This window comes from Ascidiella aspersa, chromosome 3 (genome assembly GCF_963924565.1).
Source record: "Ascidiella aspersa chromosome 3, kaAscAspe10.2, whole genome shotgun sequence".
Lineage (NCBI taxonomy): Eukaryota > Metazoa > Chordata > Ascidiacea > Phlebobranchia > Ascidiidae > Ascidiella > Ascidiella aspersa.
Window position 1 is genome coordinate 19,528,639 of NC_139449.1, and position 23,514 is coordinate 19,552,152.

The 23,514-nt window shown below is 35.1% G+C and overlaps 4 protein-coding genes across 4 annotated transcripts; 1 reads left to right on the plus strand and 3 right to left on the minus strand.

The window, feature by feature from the left end:
• Positions 1–1,063: 1,063 nt before the first annotated feature.
• LOC146160625 (NADH dehydrogenase [ubiquinone] 1 alpha subcomplex subunit 2-like) lies at positions 1,064–3,431 on the minus strand. The gene is made up of 3 exons (XM_083383663.1): positions 3,179–3,431; positions 3,013–3,119; positions 1,064–1,643 (listed from the first exon to the last, which is right to left on the minus strand). The coding sequence occupies exons 1-3, from the start codon at positions 3,268–3,270 to the stop codon at positions 1,552–1,554; spliced, it is 291 nt and encodes a 96-aa protein (XP_083239789.1). The 5' UTR covers positions 3,271–3,431; the 3' UTR covers positions 1,064–1,551.
• Positions 3,432–3,501: 70 nt separating this feature from the next.
• Positions 3,502–4,932, minus strand: LOC146160626 (DNA methyltransferase 1-associated protein 1-like). The gene has a single exon (XM_083383662.1). It carries the CDS (start codon positions 4,896–4,898, stop codon positions 3,504–3,506), a length of 1,395 nt encoding a protein of 464 aa, XP_083239788.1. The 5' UTR covers positions 4,899–4,932; the 3' UTR covers positions 3,502–3,503.
• Positions 4,933–6,026: 1,094 nt separating this feature from the next.
• On the plus strand, positions 6,027–11,897 carry LOC146160627 (uncharacterized). Its single transcript, XM_083383955.1, has 11 exons — positions 6,027–6,358; positions 6,784–6,925; positions 7,011–7,109; positions 7,181–7,346; positions 8,369–8,502; positions 9,068–9,210; positions 9,290–9,442; positions 9,523–9,616; positions 9,973–10,145; positions 10,210–10,375; positions 10,619–11,897. Exons 1-11 carry the CDS (start codon positions 6,195–6,197, stop codon positions 10,826–10,828), a joined length of 1,644 nt encoding a protein of 547 aa, XP_083240081.1. The 5' UTR covers positions 6,027–6,194; the 3' UTR covers positions 10,829–11,897.
• An 86-nt stretch (positions 11,898–11,983) lies between these two features.
• LOC146160628 (cytochrome b-c1 complex subunit 8-like) lies at positions 11,984–12,412 on the minus strand. The gene is made up of 2 exons (XM_083383956.1): positions 12,204–12,412; positions 11,984–12,142 (listed from the first exon to the last, which is right to left on the minus strand). Exons 1-2 carry the CDS (start codon positions 12,376–12,378, stop codon positions 12,048–12,050), a joined length of 270 nt encoding a protein of 89 aa, XP_083240082.1. The 5' UTR covers positions 12,379–12,412; the 3' UTR covers positions 11,984–12,047.
• Between the last annotated feature and the right edge of the window lie 11,102 nt (positions 12,413–23,514).

The following is a 23,514-nucleotide window of genomic DNA, read 5'->3' on the forward strand; positions in this document are numbered from 1 at the left end:
AGCGTTTAGGCTTTACCTTCATCACTGACCTCGTTGGTGTGCCACAAATAAAAAAAGTTGAAAACTGCATTTGCATTGTCGATCAGGCTTTTTTACTAGTTGGTTATTTTGGATATTTCATACATATGAACTCATGTAGACTATTTTTTTTTCATGTAGGCTATTTACAACATATAAAATATTTTTGTAGTTATAGCGCAGCAAGCAGGGACGTGCAGTCAGGGGAGGCAGTGCCTCCCCTGACAACATCTGGCAAAGCAAAAGATATATCAAACAAAACTTATATCAGTTAAATTTTTACCGCAAATTTTACGTTTCTATACCTAAAGCATGCTTTGTTTTTTCCTATATTTCTGTTGCGGTATTCATATCAAGCGTTCAAGCGGTTAAAATCATTGAAATACGCGAAGAGAGGCAGCGCCAAGCCGTGCCTCTCTTCAGATCACAAAAGTGCCATACCACTGCATTATGCGTGCCCTTTTCTTTCGCAAATTCTCTCGGAAAACATGAACGATTTAGCTATGATTTGAGGCATGTCTCAATTATGACGTCCACACCATGAAACCTTTCTTTGTCCAGCTTGAATGCTCGCATAGTGCGTGTACAATTGTACATTGACTTCTTGTAGTGTAAAGCTCTAAAGTTTAAATCATAAATAAAGGCAGACCTGTTGCAAATTTAAAAGTTTTACATCAGACGACTGTACAAAAAAAAATAACACGCAACTTTCAAAGAGATTGGTCAAAAAAAAAGTGGATGTGGGGCTGGAATAGGCGTAGCCAGGGGGGCCATGGCCACCAAAAAATTTATAAATATTGTACTCTTAACAATAATTTGTTTTGTAGCATTTATGAGCAGTTGCCTACCACAACAGTCGATCACAGGCATGCCACACCTTCAATTGTCATGCACTCTTACGCCACAAACCATGTAGTCACTATTACGTTTGCTATACTAATGTAGTTGTTATTTTGTTTTTGCTCTCTGTACTGAATGGTTTTTAAGTATTGCGCTAAAACTCAGTCAGTTGCTGCTCGAAACGGTTTGCTAGCATATTTATTTGTGTTCGATACGCAGTTCATATAATGGCAAAAGCTAAACAAAAAAAAGTTCAAACTTTTTTTTTCATTAATACGATACCGTTTTTGTGGTTGTTAAAAGAAAAACGTGACTCGAAAAAAATGTGCCTCACCATCTAGGAACCTCACCGCACGTCACTGGCAGCAAGTGGTATACTACAAGTTAATCCTGACATACAGGCCTGTAGTTGAAAGACCAAAAACATCCCAATATATATATAAGCACTTTTAAATGACTTTGGTGTTCATACATTTACTCACTTTCTTTTGTGGGGGCATGCGTTACTATAACAAATCTACCTAATAGCCCCATTTTAGAATGGTAAGTATAAAATAACAAACAAATTCTCTACATATAATTGGGTAAACTTTACCACAATCCTTTCAACTTCAACACAAAATTTGCTTTAGGTTTCAAATTTATGCTATTTCAAAAGTAGAAAGTTGAACAATAAAAGTAAAATAAAATCATTTAGTGTGGTGGTTTGAGTAATTCCCGAATTGTGGTTGCAATCTCTTCAGGTGACTTGTTGGACACTGAAACACTTCTTTCTACACCTTTGGCTGCAACAAAATGGCCATGAATGAGAAAAATAACTAATTAAATGCATCTTTAGAAGTGCTACAAATTGAAAGTAGAAAACTGAGGACAACTATTAAATTTGAAGTTATTTTTATCAAATAGTTTAATATTTGTTACTTTAATACCTGTAAAATTCTGCTTCTACAGTGCTAAAATAATTTAGTTGCAGAATATTCTAAATATTCTGCACTAGGAATCACCTACCGGTGGCAATCAGGCTGCCCTAAAAAAACATAAGGCACCTACAGGTTGTTCTAAATCAGGGGTGACGAACATGTGGCCCGCAAACGAATTTTGTGTGGCCCGCGAAGCATGCGGGTTAAACCACGGCAGTCTTGAAGTTTCTTTGACCCGATTCTACTCTTTGCGATGCGATATCAAAAGCTGATATCTGGATTGAGTAACGTGTATATCATTCTGGAATACTAGAAACTGTTGTGTAAATCCATACAGTAACCATCAATTCAGAATTCAACTGTTTATTTATTGTTGTGTCATAAAAGATACTAATAATAATTGAACACCATGTGAGCCAAATCGAACTCATAAAACTACAAAGTGGTGATACGCTGAAGGCTATGTATTTGAACAAGCCGTTGCTTGAATTTTATCGCGTTTATTAAAGGAAGAGTTTCCAAACTTAAGAGCAAGCTCACTTGCATGGTCATCTGTTTTTGGAAGCACATATCTATGCGACCAATTTTTTTCTAAGTCGTTACAGGTCAAGGCTAATAGACAAAAATCTTAGTATTCAGTTGAGAGTTGCCACATTGACAGTTTGTCCTAATTATCAAGCGCTTAGTAAGCAACAATGTTTCCAAATTTCTCATTGAGCAAAACATTTCGTTAAATGTTTATTTTTTATTATTTCATATTTCAATATTGCGTTAAATAATTTCAGCTGTATTTTCGCATGGGTATTGATGATTCGTTTCGTTTGACGAACAGTTGTTTATGAGTTTAACAGGTTTTATAGTATGAGTAAAAAGTTGTGTGGCCCGCTTACTCAGCCGTAACTGAAACAGTGGCCCGCGACAGCAAATAGGTTTGTCACCCCTGTTCTAAATAAAACAACTCACTGTGGGCTTTTAACAAAAAATTAAATTAATTTTACAATAAATTTATTATATTACAAAAAGTACCAGTGTGTTAAAATTTGCAATTATAAAATACAATTAAAGACAAACTATCCTTAGTATAACTCCCATGAAGTACCTCTCAGATTTAAAAAGGTTTGTGATTCATGTTTCGCTTAATATTTTTTACTATTTAATCTTTACACACAAAAATAGTTTTTTAAATAAAAATATGTCTAGGGTATTTTTTTTGAAAACTACACCTTTGACTCACCATATCTTGCAAATACTTTTGGTTCAACTAAACTACATTCCCTGATGAGTATTGGAAATTTAGGATTAGCTTGTTTTACTGCAACATAGTCGTTTTGTATAAAATTCCTGCAAAAACAGTAATAATAGTTGTGCAGCAATCTCAAACCAAACTTTATATATCTCACCTAATTCCTTGACTTGAAGGAGAAGTTTGGCAAAGATGTAGTCTCAATTCACGAAGATTTTTAGAAAGGTTAATTAGTTGCTTTGCAGCCATTTTAATTCTACAGAGAAAAGGCGGTTACTTAAAACGATATAACAAATCAGGCAAGTAATACACTGTAGTCTGCCTTGGGGTCTTGTTGTATGTCATATTAAAGTAATAGGAAATAATTACAAATATGTATGTGTTTTTAACTAATAGTCTTACCATTATTACAACATGCATATAAAGAAAAATAATTGTTTATGCAGAAAAAACATGTAAAATATTTTGTATGAGAAGTCAGTTTAACTTAATATAACTTTTTTAATAGGTGGAGATGGGCAGCCAACATCAATTAATTGATCTGAGGCTGAGTCTGTTCTTGCAGTTGAGTCGCCATCACTTTGAATATCATTACCATGTCTCTTTGAAAACGCACCAAATGAATCTTTTTTAATAACTAAAGGATGGGTATTATCAACAGGAGGCATATGTCCAGGTGCAATAGCATCCCACTTGTAGCGAAGTGTCTGTAACTCCATTTCATTATTAGCATAAGCAACTTTAAGATCATAGAGGTATACCATATCACTGCGAAGACGGTTGTACATTTGTACAACATTTTCTGTTGGCATTGGATGTTGTTCAAGTTTAAGTTCTGTCAGAAGCAATTCTAGTGACTTAGTTTTCTTTTGGCCAAGAGAGGTAGGAAGTTTCATAAGCTGGGATCTAAGTGTAACACCTGACGACTTGTTATCTGGAAACTTAATTCCATATGTCATTTCTGAAACTTTATCATCAATTTGACCTTCTCTTTTTATTGTTCCAAGGGATTTCTTCTTGCTTGATTTGCGGTCTGCTCTTCTGAAGCCCTCTGTACCAGAATCAAATGCAATAAGTTTTTGTAGGTCTTGTGATTTTTTGTCCCGCTCTCTCTTTCTGGCTTCAATCCTTTTCAGTTCCTCGACCAGCATAGCTTCTTCTTCTACCTGCTCCTCTGTTCTGGCATACAACTTTCTAAGTTGTTGTCTTCTTCGTCTTTCATGGTCTGCATCATATACAATTTCATCAAAGTCCTCGCCTGGTTGTTTTCTCATCTTACCAAGACTGTTACAAATTCCATAAAATCGCTCTTTCATATCTTCCAATGTCCTCTTCTTTTCATGAGTGAAACGAGAGTGATCAAAACGGTCATAAACAATATGCCAACGTAAATCGAATCTTCGACAAAGGTCAAAAAGGTGAGCTGTTTCATCTTGGGACCAGTCCTCTCTGGCAAGATACTGATGATACTCTTGTTCAGAATAAACTGGTATCTGGACAGCTTTGTCAAATTTTGCAAATAAGTAATCTTTACCCTGGTCCTCGGTTCTTCGCCAGTGATGAAAGACAGCACCATCAGAACGTGCAGGGTTGGTAAATGGCATCCATTTCCAAGGACGCACTACAACACAACTTAACTTGGCTTTTGCTGTTTGATAAGTTGGTATCGAATCTGTTGGGAGCAGTGGGGGTTTATCCATGTTATCATGATAAAGCAATGCATACAATTCACGGTGCATTCCTTCTGGTCTCTTGAATGCATTTTCTTTTTGCTTAGGCTTCTTCTTTTGCCCAGCATTGATTATACTTGCCTTTGTGATAGTTTTACCTTCATCACCTTTTAGTTCAAGAATATCACAAACATCGGAGGTTGCCATAATTATTTAAGTTTTAGCTTACATACAGTAGGTGAACTCTATAATTGCAGCAGTTATATAGTTTTAATTAGTTATTATTAGTTGGGCATATATTTTTATTAGAAATAATAACTTTCCTCATTAGTTTAGTTACCACATTTCATTTTATTCAGAGATGCACACTGCTTACTGCAAAATATGGAGATTGCACTGACAAACTTTTTCCACAAAAGGATAGCTTCTGCAATCTTACAAGACCTTCTCGTAATAAAGGCTGCACCCTTATTTGTTTATATTTAAAAAAAAGCGCATGCAGGGCACATTTTTATTAATAGAATTTAAATTAATCAAGTTTTTCTGCTGGGAAGCGCAAATAAAGCAACTCAGGCAACGACTTTAATAGGTGTGGTAATATTTTATTTTCTTTATATCAGTCAAAAACGACAAGTTTTTAAAGTTTTGCTAGGTTTTACAGTATATTCGGTAGAGAAATTCGCCCGTATATGCGACATTATGCGAACGCCCGTATATGCGACATCTCCGCCCGTATATGCGACCTACAAGCGCCCGTATATGCGACATAAACGCCCGTATATGCGACCTCGGCTACCAACCCTGATGGACTAACCAGGATTATAAAAAATTTCCCCGAGATTCGGGATCGTTAATTTGCAAGGAAATCCTGGAAATTTCCCATCAAAACATTCCCGGAGAGGAACCCTAGTGCACACCTAAATTTTGAAAAAGTTCAAGTTGTGCTAGATTTCTGAAGCTCAGTTGTGTACAAATTCAACCCTCATTGCACAACTGCACATCCTCAAAAAAATTAAACGTCTGACGTCAAATAAGAAACAATCGTGTTTAAAAATTAAAGTACATAATATATATTAAATAAACAATAAAAACGCAATCGTATCATAGGTTTTCCGTTTTTATTTTACTGCAAAATCTAATCGTAACTCTTAACGTTTCTAATGAAGAACAAATAAATGCTGAATGGCTAGCTGCCCAGTAGTATAGTAGGGTACCTTGTTGAAAATTTATTCAGGTGGAACACGTCTCTTTAGTGGGTAGGTGACCATGTTGCTATGAATAACCAAAGCTAAAATTGCTACTTAATTCAGAATTATTAGGATTATTGTATAGCAGAGAACATGAAAAGTAGCGGAAAATTGTTATAACGATTATCACGATTGGCTTTGTGACGTCATTAGAAATGCGACGTTTTATCGAAAGATAAATATGTCAGAGTCGTCGACCGTGTCGTTGTGGGCGTTTTAAAACGTGATCTCGCCCGTTTTTGGTTATCATAGCAATATGGCTAATCAATTTTCTACAACTCCCCTGCTCGGTGACGAATCCAAGTTGACCCGTCCAGTGCATAAGCATGGTGAAAATGGCGACTGTTGCAACGCCAATGTGGAAAATCAAGCACAACAAATGGAAAAACTTCAGGACATCTTTCACGTTGCCAAACAGGGGTAAATATTGTTATTACTATTGTTTTTATCCCCATGTTGTGCTCTACCACAGTTTTAATGTTTAAAAAAGCAAACAGTAAATTTAATAACTAATAGCTTTATTTAACATTAGTTATAATTGGTTTTGTCTTTCATATAATTATTCATAGTTTTCTTAGACAATGCAACATATTGAGGTTGGCTTACGTTATTGTTTATTAGTCTGACTTCCGTCTTTAAAGGGGCTGGGTTATAGTTTAATTTAATATTTAGTAGCTTGATCCTAATTTTTTATATGTTGAGTAACTTATTCGGCCCTTTCAATAAACCAGAATGCAATACATTGCTTATAAATTATAGTTAATTGTATTGTCAACAATTTTGAGCACCCTAAGCAACCCAACTCAGCATCTATTTCTTGACTTAGAATTTAAACAATATTACAGATTTTTAATACCTGTTCAAGACTTGGTTGATCAACATGGAATGTCAATTTTAACTCAATTTGACAAAGATGGTCACACTCCTATTCACTGGGCAGCTCTTGGTGGACATACTCATGTTTTAAGATATTTTGTTCAAATAAAGGTGTGCATTTTTAATTACTTTAAGTAAGTCATGTAACATGCCAAGCCCACTCATTTTACTGTTAGAAAAACACTTTGTTTTGTAGGCACCACTGGATATTAGTGCCAAAAATCAACTTGGTGCTCAACCTATTCATTGGGCATGTGTAAATGGACATATTTCTGCTGTTGATATTCTTCTACAGGTAACACATCCGATTTCCATACAGAAAAAAAAACATTTTTTCCCTTTTTTTAACTTGACAGTTTATTTTAGGCTGGCATTTCAATCGACAGTGTTGACAACAAAGGTTGTACACCACTAATTATAGCTGCACAGTATGGGCGTACAATAGTTGCCGGTTTCTTGATGGGCAAGGGTGCAAGACTCCAAGTTGTTGATAAAGAAGGAGATAATGCCCTCCACTGGGCAGCATTTAAAGGTTAGTTTATATACCTATTTGAGATTGAATCCTATTCTTATGGCTAGGAATTTAAATTGCTCTTGTCGATTATGGTATTCTTCCATTTCTATTGTTTGTTAACTTACAGACACATCTAACCAAGAGTGAAATGTCAATGACTTGACTTAATTTAGATTAGGTCTGTCGGACAAGTAACTTGACAAAGACTTAAATTTTAGTTAAGTAATTTGTATAAACAACTTAAGTGGTTAAATTAACTACATTTTAGTTAAATTTGGTTTTTGGTCAATGGATAAATGTTAAACTAATGCTATTTTTTTCACTTTTGGTGTTTTCTGTGTGAAATATTGCTAGGATTGTAATGCGTTTACTAATTTTTGATACAAATTACATGGTTTTTACTGGGACTTTTAAAATGACTTTTTAACACTGCCCTCTGCACCTAACCCTTACCTTTAACTGGTTAAACAATCGTAATACTAAATAAAACAAATAAACATCAAAAATGTAGAAACAGCCTAATTTTGAAATGCATTCTTGTCTAAAAAGCAATTTATATTCTTTGAACCTTGACATGAACTCAGTTTAAGGACCACTCCTCCTAGGCCCAGGGTATGCCTATTGCCTAGTTATTCTAGATAAGTAGGTTTTAAATCTTCAATAAGGAAGCCAAATATAGAGTTTACATGAATTAATAATAGTTTTATTTATTTAATTAATTCCAATTTTGTGACGGGTATTTATAATTAAAAAGCGATCAATTGCAAAATATATTTCACAACTGATTCAAAACCCCAATGACTGTTCAAAGGCCATTTTGCAGGAATTGTAAATCCATACCCTAAATTTATAATGTAATATTATTACCAAAAAGTTTTGCAAGTTCCTATGTATTTACAAGCTCTGTTGTTCAATTCAATGTGGCTTAACTATTGTGTTTAAAATTTCTCACATAAAAATATAAGGCTAGTTGTTATTGCGCACTATGTCAAGTCAAATTGAGCCTAAATCATTAAACAATTATATTTTTTGTTGCCAAGGACACTGTGAGCTGACCAGGCTACTTATTTATTCTGGATTTAACCCAAAGCAAAAGGATAACTTTGGTCAATATCCTTTACATCTTGCAACCCTTAGTGGTGATCTGCTCACAGTAAAACTTCTATGTGAACAGGTATAACACATATCTAAAGTTTGTTTGTTAATTGTTTTAGTAAATCATGTAAAATTTGGTGTGTGGTTGCAATTAACGGTCACGACATTGGGAAGATTAACCTTTTCTGATTAACTACCAGAATGCCCTATAATTTACACCTGTCAACTTTATATGTCAGTGTCTCTTTAGGGCCTTTTGTGCAGAACCTCTTCATTTTTGAAAAAAAATCTTTGTTTTTAACAGTTCCATATCTTTGTTATATCAGCCATGTCCTGAATTGGGAATTAAACATAATCTGTAGTAAAGACGTTTAAGTGTCAAATATAATTTATCCTATTGACTGAAATTATCACAAATTTTGTCTACTGCGAAATTGTAACTAGTCTGAAAAAGTAACTAAAATTGTTTATTTTGAAGTATATTTGAATTTATACAGTTAACTCACATTTTTGTATTAAAACGAACTTTTTGACAGCTTCATAGATGGCAAAAATTAATGGGATAAGTGCTTAGTAGGTACATTATGTTTGAACTAATGGTAAATTTATATTAACACAAATAAAATTAAATATGTGTTTTTAAGGATGGTGCAGATGTGAATTTAGAGGATCATAATGGCAACACTCCTACTAAACTTGCCAAAGGCCGAAAGTACACTGACCTTATTTCCTACTTTGATGGTTTAAAAATGAAACGGACTAGCTATTTACCTGCATTTAATTTCAAGTAAGACACTACAGAGGTCTAGGGAACATCTTCAACTTTGTACTGTATTAACAAACTATCAAAACTCTTATTTCCACAGAACTATTTTCTTTGGTCCTCCAGGAAAAACCAAGGGTGCTTTTTTATTTCTAGTTCTTGCCACATGTTGCTATGGTTACCCTGCTTATATTTTTAAAGTTTTGCCATACACGTTAAACTTCCAGACAATACACCTCTTGTTTTTTGTTAATACGTAAGTACTGGACTGCTAAAATGTTGGAAATACTACAGCTAAATCGTATTTATAATAAATATGTTAAAATTACATAACAGGTTTGTAATGTGGTACAGTCTGATAAAAGCAACAAACATGGACCCTGGGTTTTTGCCAAAAAATGTTGATGGGTATGACCAGGCTCTTAAACAGGTAAGGATTCACAGGCATTTATTTAATTCAAAATTGTGAAGTATAATACGCAGTGTTGTAAACAAGTTACTTTGAAATAACTCGTGTTCCAGCAGTTCAATTTCAAGTCAAGTCCTTGTCATAACAATTAAATGTTAAACTATTAAAATTGGTTATTTAGTTTGATTATAAGCAGTAACTAAACTGCAAAAATAACACAAAATGCAACATATAGCAAGCAAATTGTTTTATGCTGCTAAAAAAGAAATACACCAAATTTATAACGAAAAATGCTTAACGAAAGTACTTCATTTCAACCCAAGTTATTGTCCATAAGACTTCATTCAAGTCAACACTAATAATTAAGTAATGTATAGGTTGCCTTCTATGATGAGTGGAAGCAAGGACAAAATCCTTTAAGTAGGTTGTGTCATACCTGTCGACTGGTCCGCCCACTTCGAGCCAAGCATTGTCGGGTGACAAACAGATGTGTAAAGCACTTTGATCATTACTGTCCTTACATATACAACGTTGTTGGATACAAAAACAGGTATAAAAGCATACTTAATCAATTACAAACATAAACCCTTTTTAATTGCTTATTTTTGTTTAAGGAATTACTTTTTGGTGTTTCTCTATGGTATGTTCATCACTCTACTGACTGGTGATTTCTTTGTCTGGTACATGTCCAAACATTTTCCATGGGATATTATTTTGGTGCTAGGAGGAATTTTAATGGGAATGTTTACCTTTATTGTGTTTGGACTATCATTTTTTACGGTAACACACATTACTGTATTTATTAGCCTAATGTGTAATATTCATATTCTTTTGTCGTTTAAAGTTTTATCAAATTAGATAGCTCTCAATTAATTATAATCCATATAAAAATCACTAAATGGAAACAAAACTATAATTAAAATAATTAGACTAAATAGGACTTGGTAAACCTGTCCAATAACATGTGCTGTTATCGTGGTTATGTTTCTGCTTTATTTTCTAAAAACTTTTTACGATTTTCAGACATATCAGGCAATTGTTAACATGACTACAAATGAGCGCCTTAATGCCCATCGTTATGAATACCTAAAAGATGGTAATGGTTCATTCAACAACCCTTTTGATCAAGGAATTCTGAAAAACCTAAAGGAATTTTTTCATCTTAAGCAGCCACTGGAAATTTTACCAGACAATTTCAATTCAATAAATAAAGGACCTGGAAGCATTGTTTAAACTTTTTTTATTTTGTATGACTAGTTAGGTATTTTGTTTTTATGCTGTTTATTGCTTTTATGTCATACCTTTAAACTCTTTGTGATTTCTTGACTGTTTGTGCATTTAATAATACTTTTAACTAATTTAAAGATAAATGTTAAACAGTTGTTTGGGTTTTTGCATCACTGTGAAAAAATGAATGAAACTTCTCCGCTAAGGGCATTATTTATTTAATACAATAGTCACTAGTCAAGGTTGTAAACAAGTCATTTCAAAATGACTAAAGTCCCAGTCAATTTATAATTAGCATAAAAACGCAACATATAGCAATTCCATTGTTTCATGTGCAAACATTTGGATAAATAGCTAAATTTTCAACCCAAGTCATTGGCCAAAAAGACTTGAAACTTTTGGAATTTTTAAACTCGTCTTGATTATAAGCAATTACTGAACTAAAAACCAAGAAATACGCAAAAATTTGGAAACACTTGATTATAGCCCAAGGTTATTGCCTAAAAGATGAGAGTCTGTCATTAGTCCAAACGACTTGACTCAAGTCATTACAACACTGACAATAGTAAACACAAAAGTTCAAACCTAATAAAGTATATACAGTTTCTCGAATTTAAAAATAATTTTTTGGTGTAATTGTTACCACTTGATTTCACTATATATTTTTCACCAGCACTTTAGTTCTGTATATATTGGTTTTCTATGCAGTTGTTCTATAGGTAAACAAACATAGCTATAAATATTCTATTTGTTTAACGGTCACCTATTATGATACCTGACAAAATATGATGGGTTTGTTATAATCTTGTCCTATTACTGGTCTCTTATATATATATATATAAATATATATATATACTGTAGTTTGCTTTTTATTGTAAATAAGTTTTATAAGCAGGGTTATGTATTTGTTTTATCACAAACACTCTAGGTTGTCTGACGCTTAGTTAAATACCCACACCGTTTTTTGCATTGTATGTGGTTTCATTGGATGATTTTTCTTAAATAGTGTTTTGATTTGTTGAATGATGTTGTGCTGGCAACCCAATACATCACTAATAAAGTAAACAGTATACATGTTTTACTGAACGAAATCACCAGCGCCAATTCAAAGTTAGAAGCCTTGTTTTGTGTTATTTTGTTAGCAAATTAAGGACCCAACAGTCTTCTTTGTGAGAACTTTATTAAAACAGAAAAAGCTTTAAATATTGGATAGCAATTAAAATACTCAAACATCATTTTCATATTCCTTCGGATCTTTTCGGTCCATCTGTGTTTGTGCTTTTAAACCCCAAGCATAGAAGTTGTAGGCAACGAAAGCAGCTAAAAATAAAATAAATACAATTTTCTGCTCTGAAATGTGCTGTAAATCAATAATACTTACGTATAGCAATTACAAAAAATCTATCATTGATTCTTCTAAGAAGGTTCGGAAATCCTTTAGAAATGTTTCCCTTTAATGGGTTTTGTTCAAATGGTGAAAGCACATATTGGACTTGATTAGAAATTTTGACTCCAAGATGACCAAAACCATGAAATCTTTGTTTAGTCAGCTTCATCCTTTTCTATTAGAGTTAACTTAAAAGCTGACAATTATCTGTTCAAATAAAAACAGCTTTGATCAGAAAATACCAAAATGCAGTTTATTGATATAATAAAAACTATCCTGATGCCAGTTCACACCAAATTTTTAGGAGTGCCAATATGTTTTTTTTTTCGAAATCCCACCACAATTTAGCGCAGATTGGTCTTCATGCAGAACTTAGCTGAACATGGTGTACAACTAGTCAACATTCTGTATCGGGTTCACACCAGAATTTTGCAATTAGTTTGCACTATTATACTCTCAGCTGCGGCTATACCAGTGCATTTAGTGGAACACTAACACAAAAAGTTGCTCAAACGTGCAAAACATAAGTCTGCTTACCGTTTTATAAGAAGATTATTTACTCACAATACTCAATAACGTCATTTAAGTTCTTATTCTTGCTGACTAAATAGTAGCATACCCGCAAATTTTTTTGTGGCATATCTATACATTTTGGCGACCTACCAGAAATCCAGGTATCTAAAAATGCTTTGCACACCCATTTTTTCGGCATCTATGATATGCTTTTATATCACGAATCTCTGGAAATTTTTATATAAACCTGGTTATTCGGGAACATAGCAAAACTTAAAAAAAATTACCAAACCTATTAAAGTCGCATGAGTTGCTTTATTTGAGCTGACCAGCGGAAAAACTTGATTAAATTTATTTTACCAATAAAAATGGGCCCTGCATAGATTGTTTTCTAAATAAAAACAGGTAAGGGTGCAGCCTTTAATACAAAAAGGTCTTGGAAGATTGCAGAAGCAATACTACAGAACATAAATAATTAAATGTTTGGAGTTAATATAAAAAATTTTAAACATTATAATGACGTTGTTAGGACACGAAAATTTCGTAGGAGTCCCTGGAATTTTCTTTTATCAATGCCGTTTCTCGGGAGTGAAAAAATCCAGGACAAAGAGGAACCCTAATATCAAGTATTTTAGACTAGAAAGCATTTTATTTCAGTTTTGAACGATTGAACTTGAACCGCGCAACAAAACAGGTATTTCACAGTGGAACAGTAAAAGAATAAAACTATAAACCAAAATTTGGCGTTGGTCTATCTACAATCCTAGCACTTTTTTTGCAGTAACAAAACCAGAGTTGTCAAAGTTGAAATTGCAAGAAATAAATAAATATAACCATAATTCTCGACCCGCGAACCCAAATAGTCTTGTTAGTACGAAACAGGTGATTAATGACATAGAAAAGGGTACAAGCTACAAATCTGGGCGCTCATCTAGAATCCTACCACAACGAACATTATTTGGGTTAGGGTGCCGGTTAGCGTTTGGGTTTGGGTGAGTCCAGTAATAGTGTTAAACAATATTACTTGACCTACCCACACCCAAACACTAACCGACACCCTAACCCACATATTATGCATTGCTTAATAATCATTTCAACGTTGTGGTAGGATTCTAGACCAGCGCCCAAATCTGTTTAACCTTTTCAACGTTTCATATTACTTTAGTAAAAAGTGTCAGTCAATTTCGATTTTAACATACAAAAAGCAATATATATGACATATTAAAATAGCTGTACAAAGCGACACTAGTGTAAAATAAAAACTTTGCTATCAATTTAATTACTGTTTTTAAGCGTTTTTGTTTTAAAAATAAACCAATCAACGATTTAAACTAAATGTATTTATGTATATCAGCAAAATAAAAAAGTAGATGCAATAGTAAAACTATAGTTAACATAGAAACATTATAATTCTGGAGATCGTAACTACACCAGAAGCTACACAGCACCAAAGCGCTAGCACAAAAACGATAAAGTAAAAATAAACGTATTTACGACCAAAATTTTGAAAAAAAAATTATACCACAATACTAATACAGGCCTGTACTTTCTGAATATAAAAAAAAAATATAAAAATTATGAAAAATATTAATATTCAATATTAATATTCGTCATAAATGACAAGATGAAAAAATTTCCGCACCGTTTAATTAACAAATTGTTGTAGACCTTGATTGCACCTTTCCAGTGATACCACACTCGATGCCACTAGTATGGGGCATAAGGGTTTAAATCGACGATAACCGATATTAATATTCATAACATATCGCGATAATTTTTAAACGTCTGCAGCATCCTCAATTCAAGATGGAATCGAACGAAATTTCGCCACGGCGCTTTAGACTATCCTACCTGGCCAAAGAAAGAAAAATTTTCAAAAAATTCAAAGATTAAAAAATTCCATATTTATCACTGAATATGAACAATATCGCGATTTTTGCTCCCAGCAAAACACCCCCCAAAAAAGATTAAATTTTCAATTCCGCACCGTTTAATTAACAAATTGTTGTAGACCTTGATCGCACCTTTCCAGTGATACCACACTCGATGCCACTAGTATGGGGCATAAGGGTTTAAATCGACGATAACCGATATTAATATTCATAACATATCGCGATAATTTTTAAACGTCTGTAGCATCCTCAATTCGAGATGGAATCGAACGAAATTTCGCCATGGCGCTTTAGACTATCCTACCTGGCCAAAGAAAGAAAAATTTTCAAAAAATTCAAAGATTAAAAAATTCCATATTTATCACTGAATATGAACAATATCGCGATTTTTGCTCCCAGCAAAACACCCCCCAAAAAAGATTAAATTTTCAATTCCGCACCGTTTAATTAACAAATTGTTGTAGACCTTGATCGCACCTTTCCAGTGATACCACACTCGATGTCACTAGTATGGGGCATAAGGGTTTAAATCGACGATAACCGATATTAATATTCATAACATATCGCGATAATTTTTAAACGTCTGTAGCATCCTCAATTCGACATGGAATCGAACGAAATTTCGCCATGGCGCTTTAGACTATCCTACCTGGCCAAAGAAAGAAAAATTTTCAAAAAATTCAAAGATTAAAAAATTCCATATTTATCACTGAACATGAACAATATCGCGATTTTTGCTCCCAGCAAAACACCCCCCAAAAATGATTAAATTTTCAATTCCGCACCATTTAATTAACAAATTGTTGTAGACCTTGATCGCACTTTTCCAGTGATACCACACTTGATGCCACTAGTATGGGGCATAAGGGTTTAAATCGACGATAACCGATATTAATATTCATAACATATCGCGATAATTTTTTTAAACTTCTACACGGCGCTTTATTCTAAAACCTTCATCCGTGAATATAGTGTCAAAGAAAAATGGCTTTGTTCGAACCACATCCTCGCATTCATTGTCTTCCGTGAAGCTTTTAGAAGTCTCTGCGTCAGACCATTGTTCTCGTGTTAAATGATCTATTATCTTTTCGCACCAACTGCTCGTGCCAACCATGTAAACCGAAAAAAGGTCCTAGAATGTTACTCTCTTTAAACCCTGTTTCGCTGTCAATTTGTTTTAGTATTAAAATACTAATGTGCAGTTATTTTATAAAACAAGATCGACATGAGCAGAAATTGTTTTGGTGAAAACACTTCAATGATAGCTGATGGCATATTCCGCAATTTTTTTGTCAAGTTAAACGTGCATTATAGTTGTAATTTAGTAATTCAAACTTGCTTACTCCACTGTAGCTTACTAACAGGTTTTGGCAGGAATACGACATCTCGGCCATCTCCTAAAATGTAAAAAATCATATTATTAAATAACATTTTGGACTTTTCTATACATCCAAAACAGTTCAGTATATCCCACCAAAGGAAATTTATGTTAATCTTTTAATTGTATTACACATCTTCTAAATGTATTTCATTGTTTACCACTGATCGGCCAGCTCGGGCTCAAGCGCCTGTAATCAATGGCTCAAGCAATCAACGAGAGAACTTCTATATAACGCGTGTGTAAGTACGTTCTAATTCTAGTCTTCAAGACAATCTCTACAGTACAACTATTCTGAAGTCCTTATTTACAGTACAAAAAATGTATTTTCAAACCGACTAAGGCACTTTCCGCTGGAGCAAGGTAAGAGTAAATTAAAATTTGTATTATTTTTTTCTTAAAGTAATTTACATTTTAAAAGTAGCTTACATCCTGTTATTTATCACAGATTAGAGCCTTAGTTAAAGGTATTCGGCCTCCAGTGAAGTCCTATGGAAGAAGAATTTGCGGGAAGCAAGTGAGCTGGAAGGTTCCTTTACCGAGCTCCCGCAAACGGCTCCTCTATGTTTCCGACAGCAATGCTCGGAACTTGGTTGAGCCCTGCCACGTAAGGCCTTCGCCGAACTTTGCGTTCGACGTGTGTGGCCGCAGTATTCCGGGGGGTACCACCAGGCATGGTATTACCGAGCTGTCAAACAGCCGAATACTGGATGGAGTTGCTGCCGTCGTTATTGGCCTTGGCACTAACAACGTGGTCAGCAGCAGCCCGGAGGAAGCATCAGCCTATCCTTCGAGGTATTGTTTCATAATGTTTTATAAGTTGACCCTATACACTTATTTATTTTCACTATATTTCCTTTTAGACTTATTTTTAAGATCTTGGAGGATACGAGAGCGCTAATCCGCCTCACTAAAGTGTTGTATCCAGGAGCGAAGGTTGTTATATGTCCATTAGTGCGTAGTTTTAGTGTATAGACAGTTTCATATTCAACTAATCAGTGTAATTTTTTGCACTTAGATCTTTCACACCGGAGTGCTGCCCCAGTTGACGCCCCAGGGCTGCATGGTGCAGCAGTTGAACAGCGCGATGAGGATCAGCGTCGAGGAAGAAGGGGCGGAGTTCCTCGGCCTGGACGTCCCCTTCGCAAATGGGAAGTGGCCCGACAAACTCCATATTTCCTTGAGTGCTCTCCGTGTTTGTTTTTTAAAGGTTGAAGAGAGAGTCACCAGGAGCTTGGCGGAGGAGAATAAAGCTGTCCCGACCCCCCTGTTGTGGACCCTCAGCAACTTCCCGGCTCTTCCCACAACGGAGGTGAGAATATGTGCATGTATATGTGGTGTTTATTTAATGCCATTGCTTAGCCTTAATGTATAAAAAACGCCTAATTATACATAAAACAGGATCATTATAAACTTACATATTTTTATTTTTATTTCAGGTGTGTCACAAAGCGACCAAGGTAGTTGGTATCGTGCACACCAAACAAGATGGTGCTTTGTCTGTGGTAAGTGAAGCAAATATATTTTACCTATCTTTTTCGCAAATATGTTATGATAAGCTTTATATTTGCAGACCTTTCCGAAGGCACTAAGAGGTAGCACCCCTGTTTCGTCGATGCTGGAATTTGGTTTTTCCGCAAATGAGGTATGTTTTCAGATAACAAATTAGTTCCACTGTGCAAGTTTTTATTTTTTGTCAATACGTGTTTGAGTTGGACTTTTAATCGAAATTTCCTGGCAGAGTGAGGAAGATGAGTGGACTGTCGTGAGATCGATTTAAACCCTTATGCCCCATACTAGTGACATCGAGTGTGGTATCACTGGAAAGGTGCGATCAAGGTCTACAACAATTTGTTAATTAAATGGTGCGGAATTGAAAATTTAATCTTTTTTGGGGGGTGTTTTGCTGGGAGCAAAAATCGCGATATTGTTCATATTCAGTGATAAATATGGAATTTTTTAATCTTTGAATTTTTTGAAAATTTTTCTTTCTTTGGCCAGGTAGGATAGTCTAAAGCGCCGAGGCGAAATTTCGCTCGATTCCATCTCGAATTGAGGATGCTACAGACGTTTAAAAATTATCGCGATATGTTATGAATATTAATATCGGTTATCGTCGATTTAAACCCTTATGCCCCATACTAGTGGCATCGAGTGTGGTATCACTGGAAAGGTGCGATCAAGGTCTACAAAAATTTGATAATTAAACGGTGCGGAATTGAAAATTTAATTTTTTTTGGGGGGTGTTTTGCTGGGAACAAAAATCGCGATATTGTTCATATTCAGTGATAAATATGGAATTTTTTAATCTTTGAATTTTTTGAAAATTTTTCTTTCTTTGGCCAGGTAGGATAGTCTAAAGCGCCATGGCGAAATTTCGTTCGATTCCATCTCGAATTGAGGATGCTACAGACGTTTAAAAATTATCGCGATATGTTATGAATATTAATATCGGTAATCGTCGATTTAAACCCTTATGCCCCATACTAGTGGCATCGAGTGTGGTATCACTGGAAAGGTGCGATCAAGGTCTACAACAATTTGATAATTAAACGGTGCGGAATTGAAAATTTAATCTTTTTTGGGGGGTGTTTTGCTGGGAACAAAAATCGCGATATTGTTCATATTCAGTGATAAATATGGAATTTTTTAATCTTTGAATTTTTTAAAAATTTTTCTTTCTTTGGCCAGGTAGGATAGTCTAAAGCGCCGTGGCGAAATTTCGTTCGATTCCATCTCGAATTGAGGATGCTACAGACGTTTAAAAATTATCGCGATATGTTATGAATATTAATATCGGTAATCGTCGATTTAAACCCTTATGCCCCATACTAGTGGCATCGAGTGTGGTATCACTGGAAAGGTGCGATCAAGTTCTACAACAATTTGATAATTAAACGGTGCGGAATTGAAAATTTAATCTTTTTTGGGGGGTGTTTTGCTGGGAACAAAAATCGCGATATTGTTCATATTCAGTGATAAATATGGAATTTTTTAATCTTTGAATTTTTTGAAAATTTTTCTTTCTTTGGCCAGGTAGGATAGTCTAAAGCGCCGTGGCGAAATTTCGTTCGATTCCATGTCGAATTGAGGATGCTACAGACGTTTAAAAATTATCGCGATATGTTATGAATATTAATATCGGTAATCGTCGATTTAAACCCTTATGCCCCATACTAGTGGCATCGAGTGTGGTATCACTGGAAAGGTGCGATCAAGGTCTACAACAATTTGTTAATTAAACGGTGCGGAATTGAAAATTTAATCTTTTTGGGGGGGTGTTTTGCTGGGAGCAAAAATCGCGATATTGTTCATATTCAGTGATAAATATGGAATTTTTTAATCTTTGAATTTTTTGAAAATTTTTCTTTCTTTGGCCATGTAGGATAGTCTAAAGCGCCGTGGCGAAATTTCGTTCGATTCCATCTTGAATTGAGGATACTACAGACGTTTAAAAATTATCGCGATATGTTATGAATATTAATATCGGTTATCGTCGATTTAAACCCTTATGCCCCATACTAGTGGCATCGAGTGTGGTATCACTGGAAAGGTGCGATCAAGGTCTACAACAATTTGTTAATTAAACGGTGCGGAAATTTTTTCATCTTGTCATTTATGACGAATATTAATATTGAATATTAATATTTTTTATAATTTTTATATTTTTTTTTATATTCAGAAAGTATAGGCCTGTATTAGTATTGTGGTATAATTTTTTTTTCAAAATTTAGGTCGTAAATACGTTTATTTTTACTTTATCGTTTTTGTGCTAGCGCTTTGGTGCTGTGTAGCTTCTGGTCGTAACTACCACCGGTTCAGTCTTGCCAATCGCAGAACCGGTCTAGGCTCGCATTGCTAGATTTTATTGTAAAGTACGAAAAGTAAAAACTATGGTAAACTTGGTGGCGTTTTCAATTTCTGTTGGTTTATTGTTATAAACAGGGAGGCGAACCGGAACCAAACCAAATATTATGAATAAACCTGAACCTTAACCTAACTAACCCGAACTTGTCAACAAAAGCGGTTAACTCTAGCATGACGTTACAACCTCTATTTTTCAATGTGAATTTGCTTGTGCTAACAAAACGTAGCAAGCATAGGTGTACGGTTGTTTCTCGACTCGCTCCTCTCTGAGCCTGTGTAGCCAAGTTGGTAGAGCGACGGTCCCGGTATGACCGGAAGTCGTGAGTTTTTCTGGCCTGCTTTGCTTGCATCACATAGATCGACAGATTCGGCGAGTCTGCGATGGTATTTCGACGTAGGCCTACTATTGATACGGAAGCCGTAGTTTAATAGGCGCGTAGGCGTTTTTTTACAGGATATACGATCGAAACGAGGCTCCCTCGTTGCCAAGCATATTCTCATTTTGTCGTGATTCCCAAGAAGTCTCTATTAATTTTGGTATTCATTTTAGTGAGAGCAGAAATCTACATTTTCAGGAAGGTACTTTGATAGCTCTGACACCGATCATTGAATACCATTTGTGTGCAGAAAGCCAAAATTCGTCCAAATCTATTTTGTAAACGATGCAGCTGATTTCCTTCTTTGTTAGAGAGATCGCTTAATTCACTGACAATAAATGGATTGACTTTCCATAGGAAGTTGTTAACATCTAACTCAGGGTGGTAGTGTAGGGGTCGTATTATTATTTGTTGTTATTTAATGACGTGGCCCAAACGCAGACCTGCCACCATAAACTTGCTCGTAAAGTAACACGAAGATTTTATTTGCATTCCGTTAACACGCCTCTGCTCAACGATGGCCAGGCGATGTGTGCAAAAGCCAAACGAGGTTAACGGGACGGATGTTAACTAAACCAATTGAATGGTAACTGGAACTGAACTGGAAAACCCACCCAACTAAAATAATGTAACGGACAGAAGTTATTATGCTGGACCGTTGGCGTTAGTACTGTGCATAAACCTTAAACTATTCCTGTAAGTTGATTGCCGTTCTGATCTTATTCAATAAACTCAGATACGTTTAATATATTGCTGTGGCTATAAGCTGTTGAAACACGCAACCTTCAATCAACCTTCGAACAACCTTTAACAAACGGAGACGAGACTCAAATCATAGCAGAAAACCGTATCAGCTTCAAACAAATTCAGTTTAGCACTGCAGCAGGCCTACAGTATGAAAGCTATAGTCAAGACAATGTGTTCTTGATTTTAGAAACAAAAAAAAAGAATCAAATATTCAAAACTTTGCCATAAAACCAAAACACTCGTACTCAAAATCCTTTACAAAGTTGATAAAAAAGTTAACTTTGTAGCAGCGGAGATTTTATTAAAAATTTACCAATTGGCTAACTTGCTAACCGCTTGGAAATCTTTAGGCAGAAATTAGGCCACGAGAACTTTTATGCATTTCAATTTTTGACACAACCAATTGTTTTTTCTGCATCAAAGGACAACAGCCGTCGGTACCAACGTCCAACGGTCACACAGTTACTCTACTGCAATCTATAAACCAAAACATCATTATCATCAATAATGAACGTAAATCTATCCTCTCCTCTAGTCATGCCTGCAATCATTGTTTCCCAGTTCTGTCATGAGATTGATCAATTAGTAAAGCTCACAATACAAACAGTTGATATTTTTCCGCAAAAAATGTTTTGCGAACAGAGTTAATCTAAGGACTTCGATTTCTTGTGATAGTGTCATAAGACAATTGAAGCGGCATATATAAGTTACACAATTTATTCTGCAACTATGTCTAACTCTGGTGTAATAATTGTTACCCTCCAGGAGTGTTATTTTACATTTAGCAAACAGGTGAGCTAATTTTGTAGCTTGCAATCAATTCGGTTTCCGGCAGCTTGAGGTTTTGATTGCCAATTGCCGGTTCGTTTGCTTGCGACACAACGGCGATCTAGACTTTCTGAAGCTGCTTTTTGACCAACGATTTAATATTCTTCGAACCTCATTGCAGAATTGTTTTCAGCCTGCCCTGCTTGCATCATGGATCGACAGATTCGGTGAGTCTGCGGCGGCTTTCGGGGTACCAATCAACTAAGATTCCTAACCTTAAAAGTTCTGAAGTTTTGCCTATTTGATTGGAACAATTAGCAATGAGTCAATTAAGTCAATCAACTCCTACTCTATATGGAATACTATCGTAATAAAAGTGCACCTTTGCATTTACAGTGCTTACAAGGTTGTATATTTTATTTGTTTTAACCAAAATTGGAATAGCTCACAAAATGATCATACCCAACCTAAAAAATCTTTGCAGTCCACTGGTTAAAAACCTTTGTTTTAAAAGCAATAATAATTTACATTACATAATAGGATTTATTGTTACCTGTACGTCACAAGTAACGTTTGCCTAACAACTTGAGATTCTTATTTCAGTATATGACATGCATAACAATACGAAAAGTAATGTTCTAGGAATCTGTGCTACGTGTTATATTCGTTCATATAAAAACCTAACGTATCCACTTTTTGCTTTAGCTAAAAGTTCAAGTAATAAAAAAACACCTGTAGATATTAAGCTCTTCTAAAACGTCCACCATTGCCGATAACAGCGAATGACGACAAGAAACGTCAGTGCGTTTCGTAAACAGCAAAACATATTAGACGTGGTTAGCATTTCTAAAGCATTCTCAAACACAACAACGAGAAAAACGGCTCTGCTTTAGGCCGAACCACCCATGCTTTATGGCCTACAGCCAACTGCTATAGAAGCCAGGTGACTGATGATAGCTTCTTAACGCATCAGGATTAGCCTATTTCATTTCCCGGGCAACGAAGGTTACCTTGTGATTGCTATCAAAGCGCGTTGTACGTTTGTATAAGTGCCTGTACTAGTTATGGAAAACCACCAATCATTTGCTGATGTGATAGTGAAATGTTATTGGGCGAACGACGTACGTTTAATGCCGGGTGACATGCGTTGATGTCGGATAAAATGGTAACTCAAGGACGACCTTAAGCCGATCAACCTATGAAACTAACATTACACCGATGGAAACATAGCATGAACTAAGGATTTAACAAAACGATGATGCGGCATTATGTTATTTAGAGTTAACATAATGTTGCATCAGCATAATGGCTTTTTACATTTCTTTACCCAACGTAAAGGAGCATTCACAAAATAATCGCTGTTATAGCAACGGTAAAATAAAGACAATGGCAAAATAAAAAGTTCATCGCTGGATATGTTGTCTATTTCATAATATAACATACTAGCGGAAATACCCATCTATTAGGCTACCGTTAATAAACCTTTCCCCAAGAGCGATTTCGTTTTTGAAACTAATTCCCGCTATATAAATCAAAAACAGCTCCTCTGGTAATTGTAATTGTTAACCAACGTTTCGGCAACCTATTCAAGCCGCCTTCGTCAGGGTGAATGACACTGAACGCAATAAATGGAAAACAAAAAAAGGAAAAAAGCAGAAATAAACGCGGGCAACGAAATGATAAGAAATAATTAGCGATTGCCTCTAGTGTCTAGTCCTTCAGCAGGTGCTTGTAGCATGCAGAGAGCATCACGTCAGTTTTGA

Bases quoted from the DNA above. Each gene is read 5' to 3' on its own strand.
- LOC146160625 (XM_083383663.1), bottom strand. From the start codon at position 3,270: ATGGCTGCAAAGCAACTAATTAACCTTTCTAAAAATCTTCGTGAATTG. The intron at 3,120-3,178 runs GTGAGATATATA...CTGTTTTTGCAG, and splicing joins CCTTCAAGTCAAGGAATTAG to GAATTTTATACAAAACGACT. The intron at 1,644-3,012 runs GTGAGTCAAAGG...ATTTTGTTGCAG, and splicing joins AAAAGTATTTGCAAGATATG to CCAAAGGTGTAGAAAGAAGT.
- LOC146160626 (XM_083383662.1), bottom strand. From the start codon at position 4,898: ATGGCAACCTCCGATGTTTGTGATATTCTTGAACTAAAAGGTGATGAA.
- LOC146160627 (XM_083383955.1), top strand. From the start codon at position 6,195: ATGGCTAATCAATTTTCTACAACTCCCCTGCTCGGTGACGAATCCAAG. The intron at 6,359-6,783 runs GTAAATATTGTT...ACAATATTACAG, and splicing joins TTTCACGTTGCCAAACAGGG to ATTTTTAATACCTGTTCAAG. The intron at 7,110-7,180 runs GTAACACATCCG...AGTTTATTTTAG, and splicing joins CTGTTGATATTCTTCTACAG to GCTGGCATTTCAATCGACAG.
- LOC146160628 (XM_083383956.1), bottom strand. From the start codon at position 12,378: ATGAAGCTGACTAAACAAAGATTTCATGGTTTTGGTCATCTTGGAGTC. The intron at 12,143-12,203 runs GTAAGTATTATT...TTTTATTTTTAG, and splicing joins ATTTTTTGTAATTGCTATAC to CTGCTTTCGTTGCCTACAAC.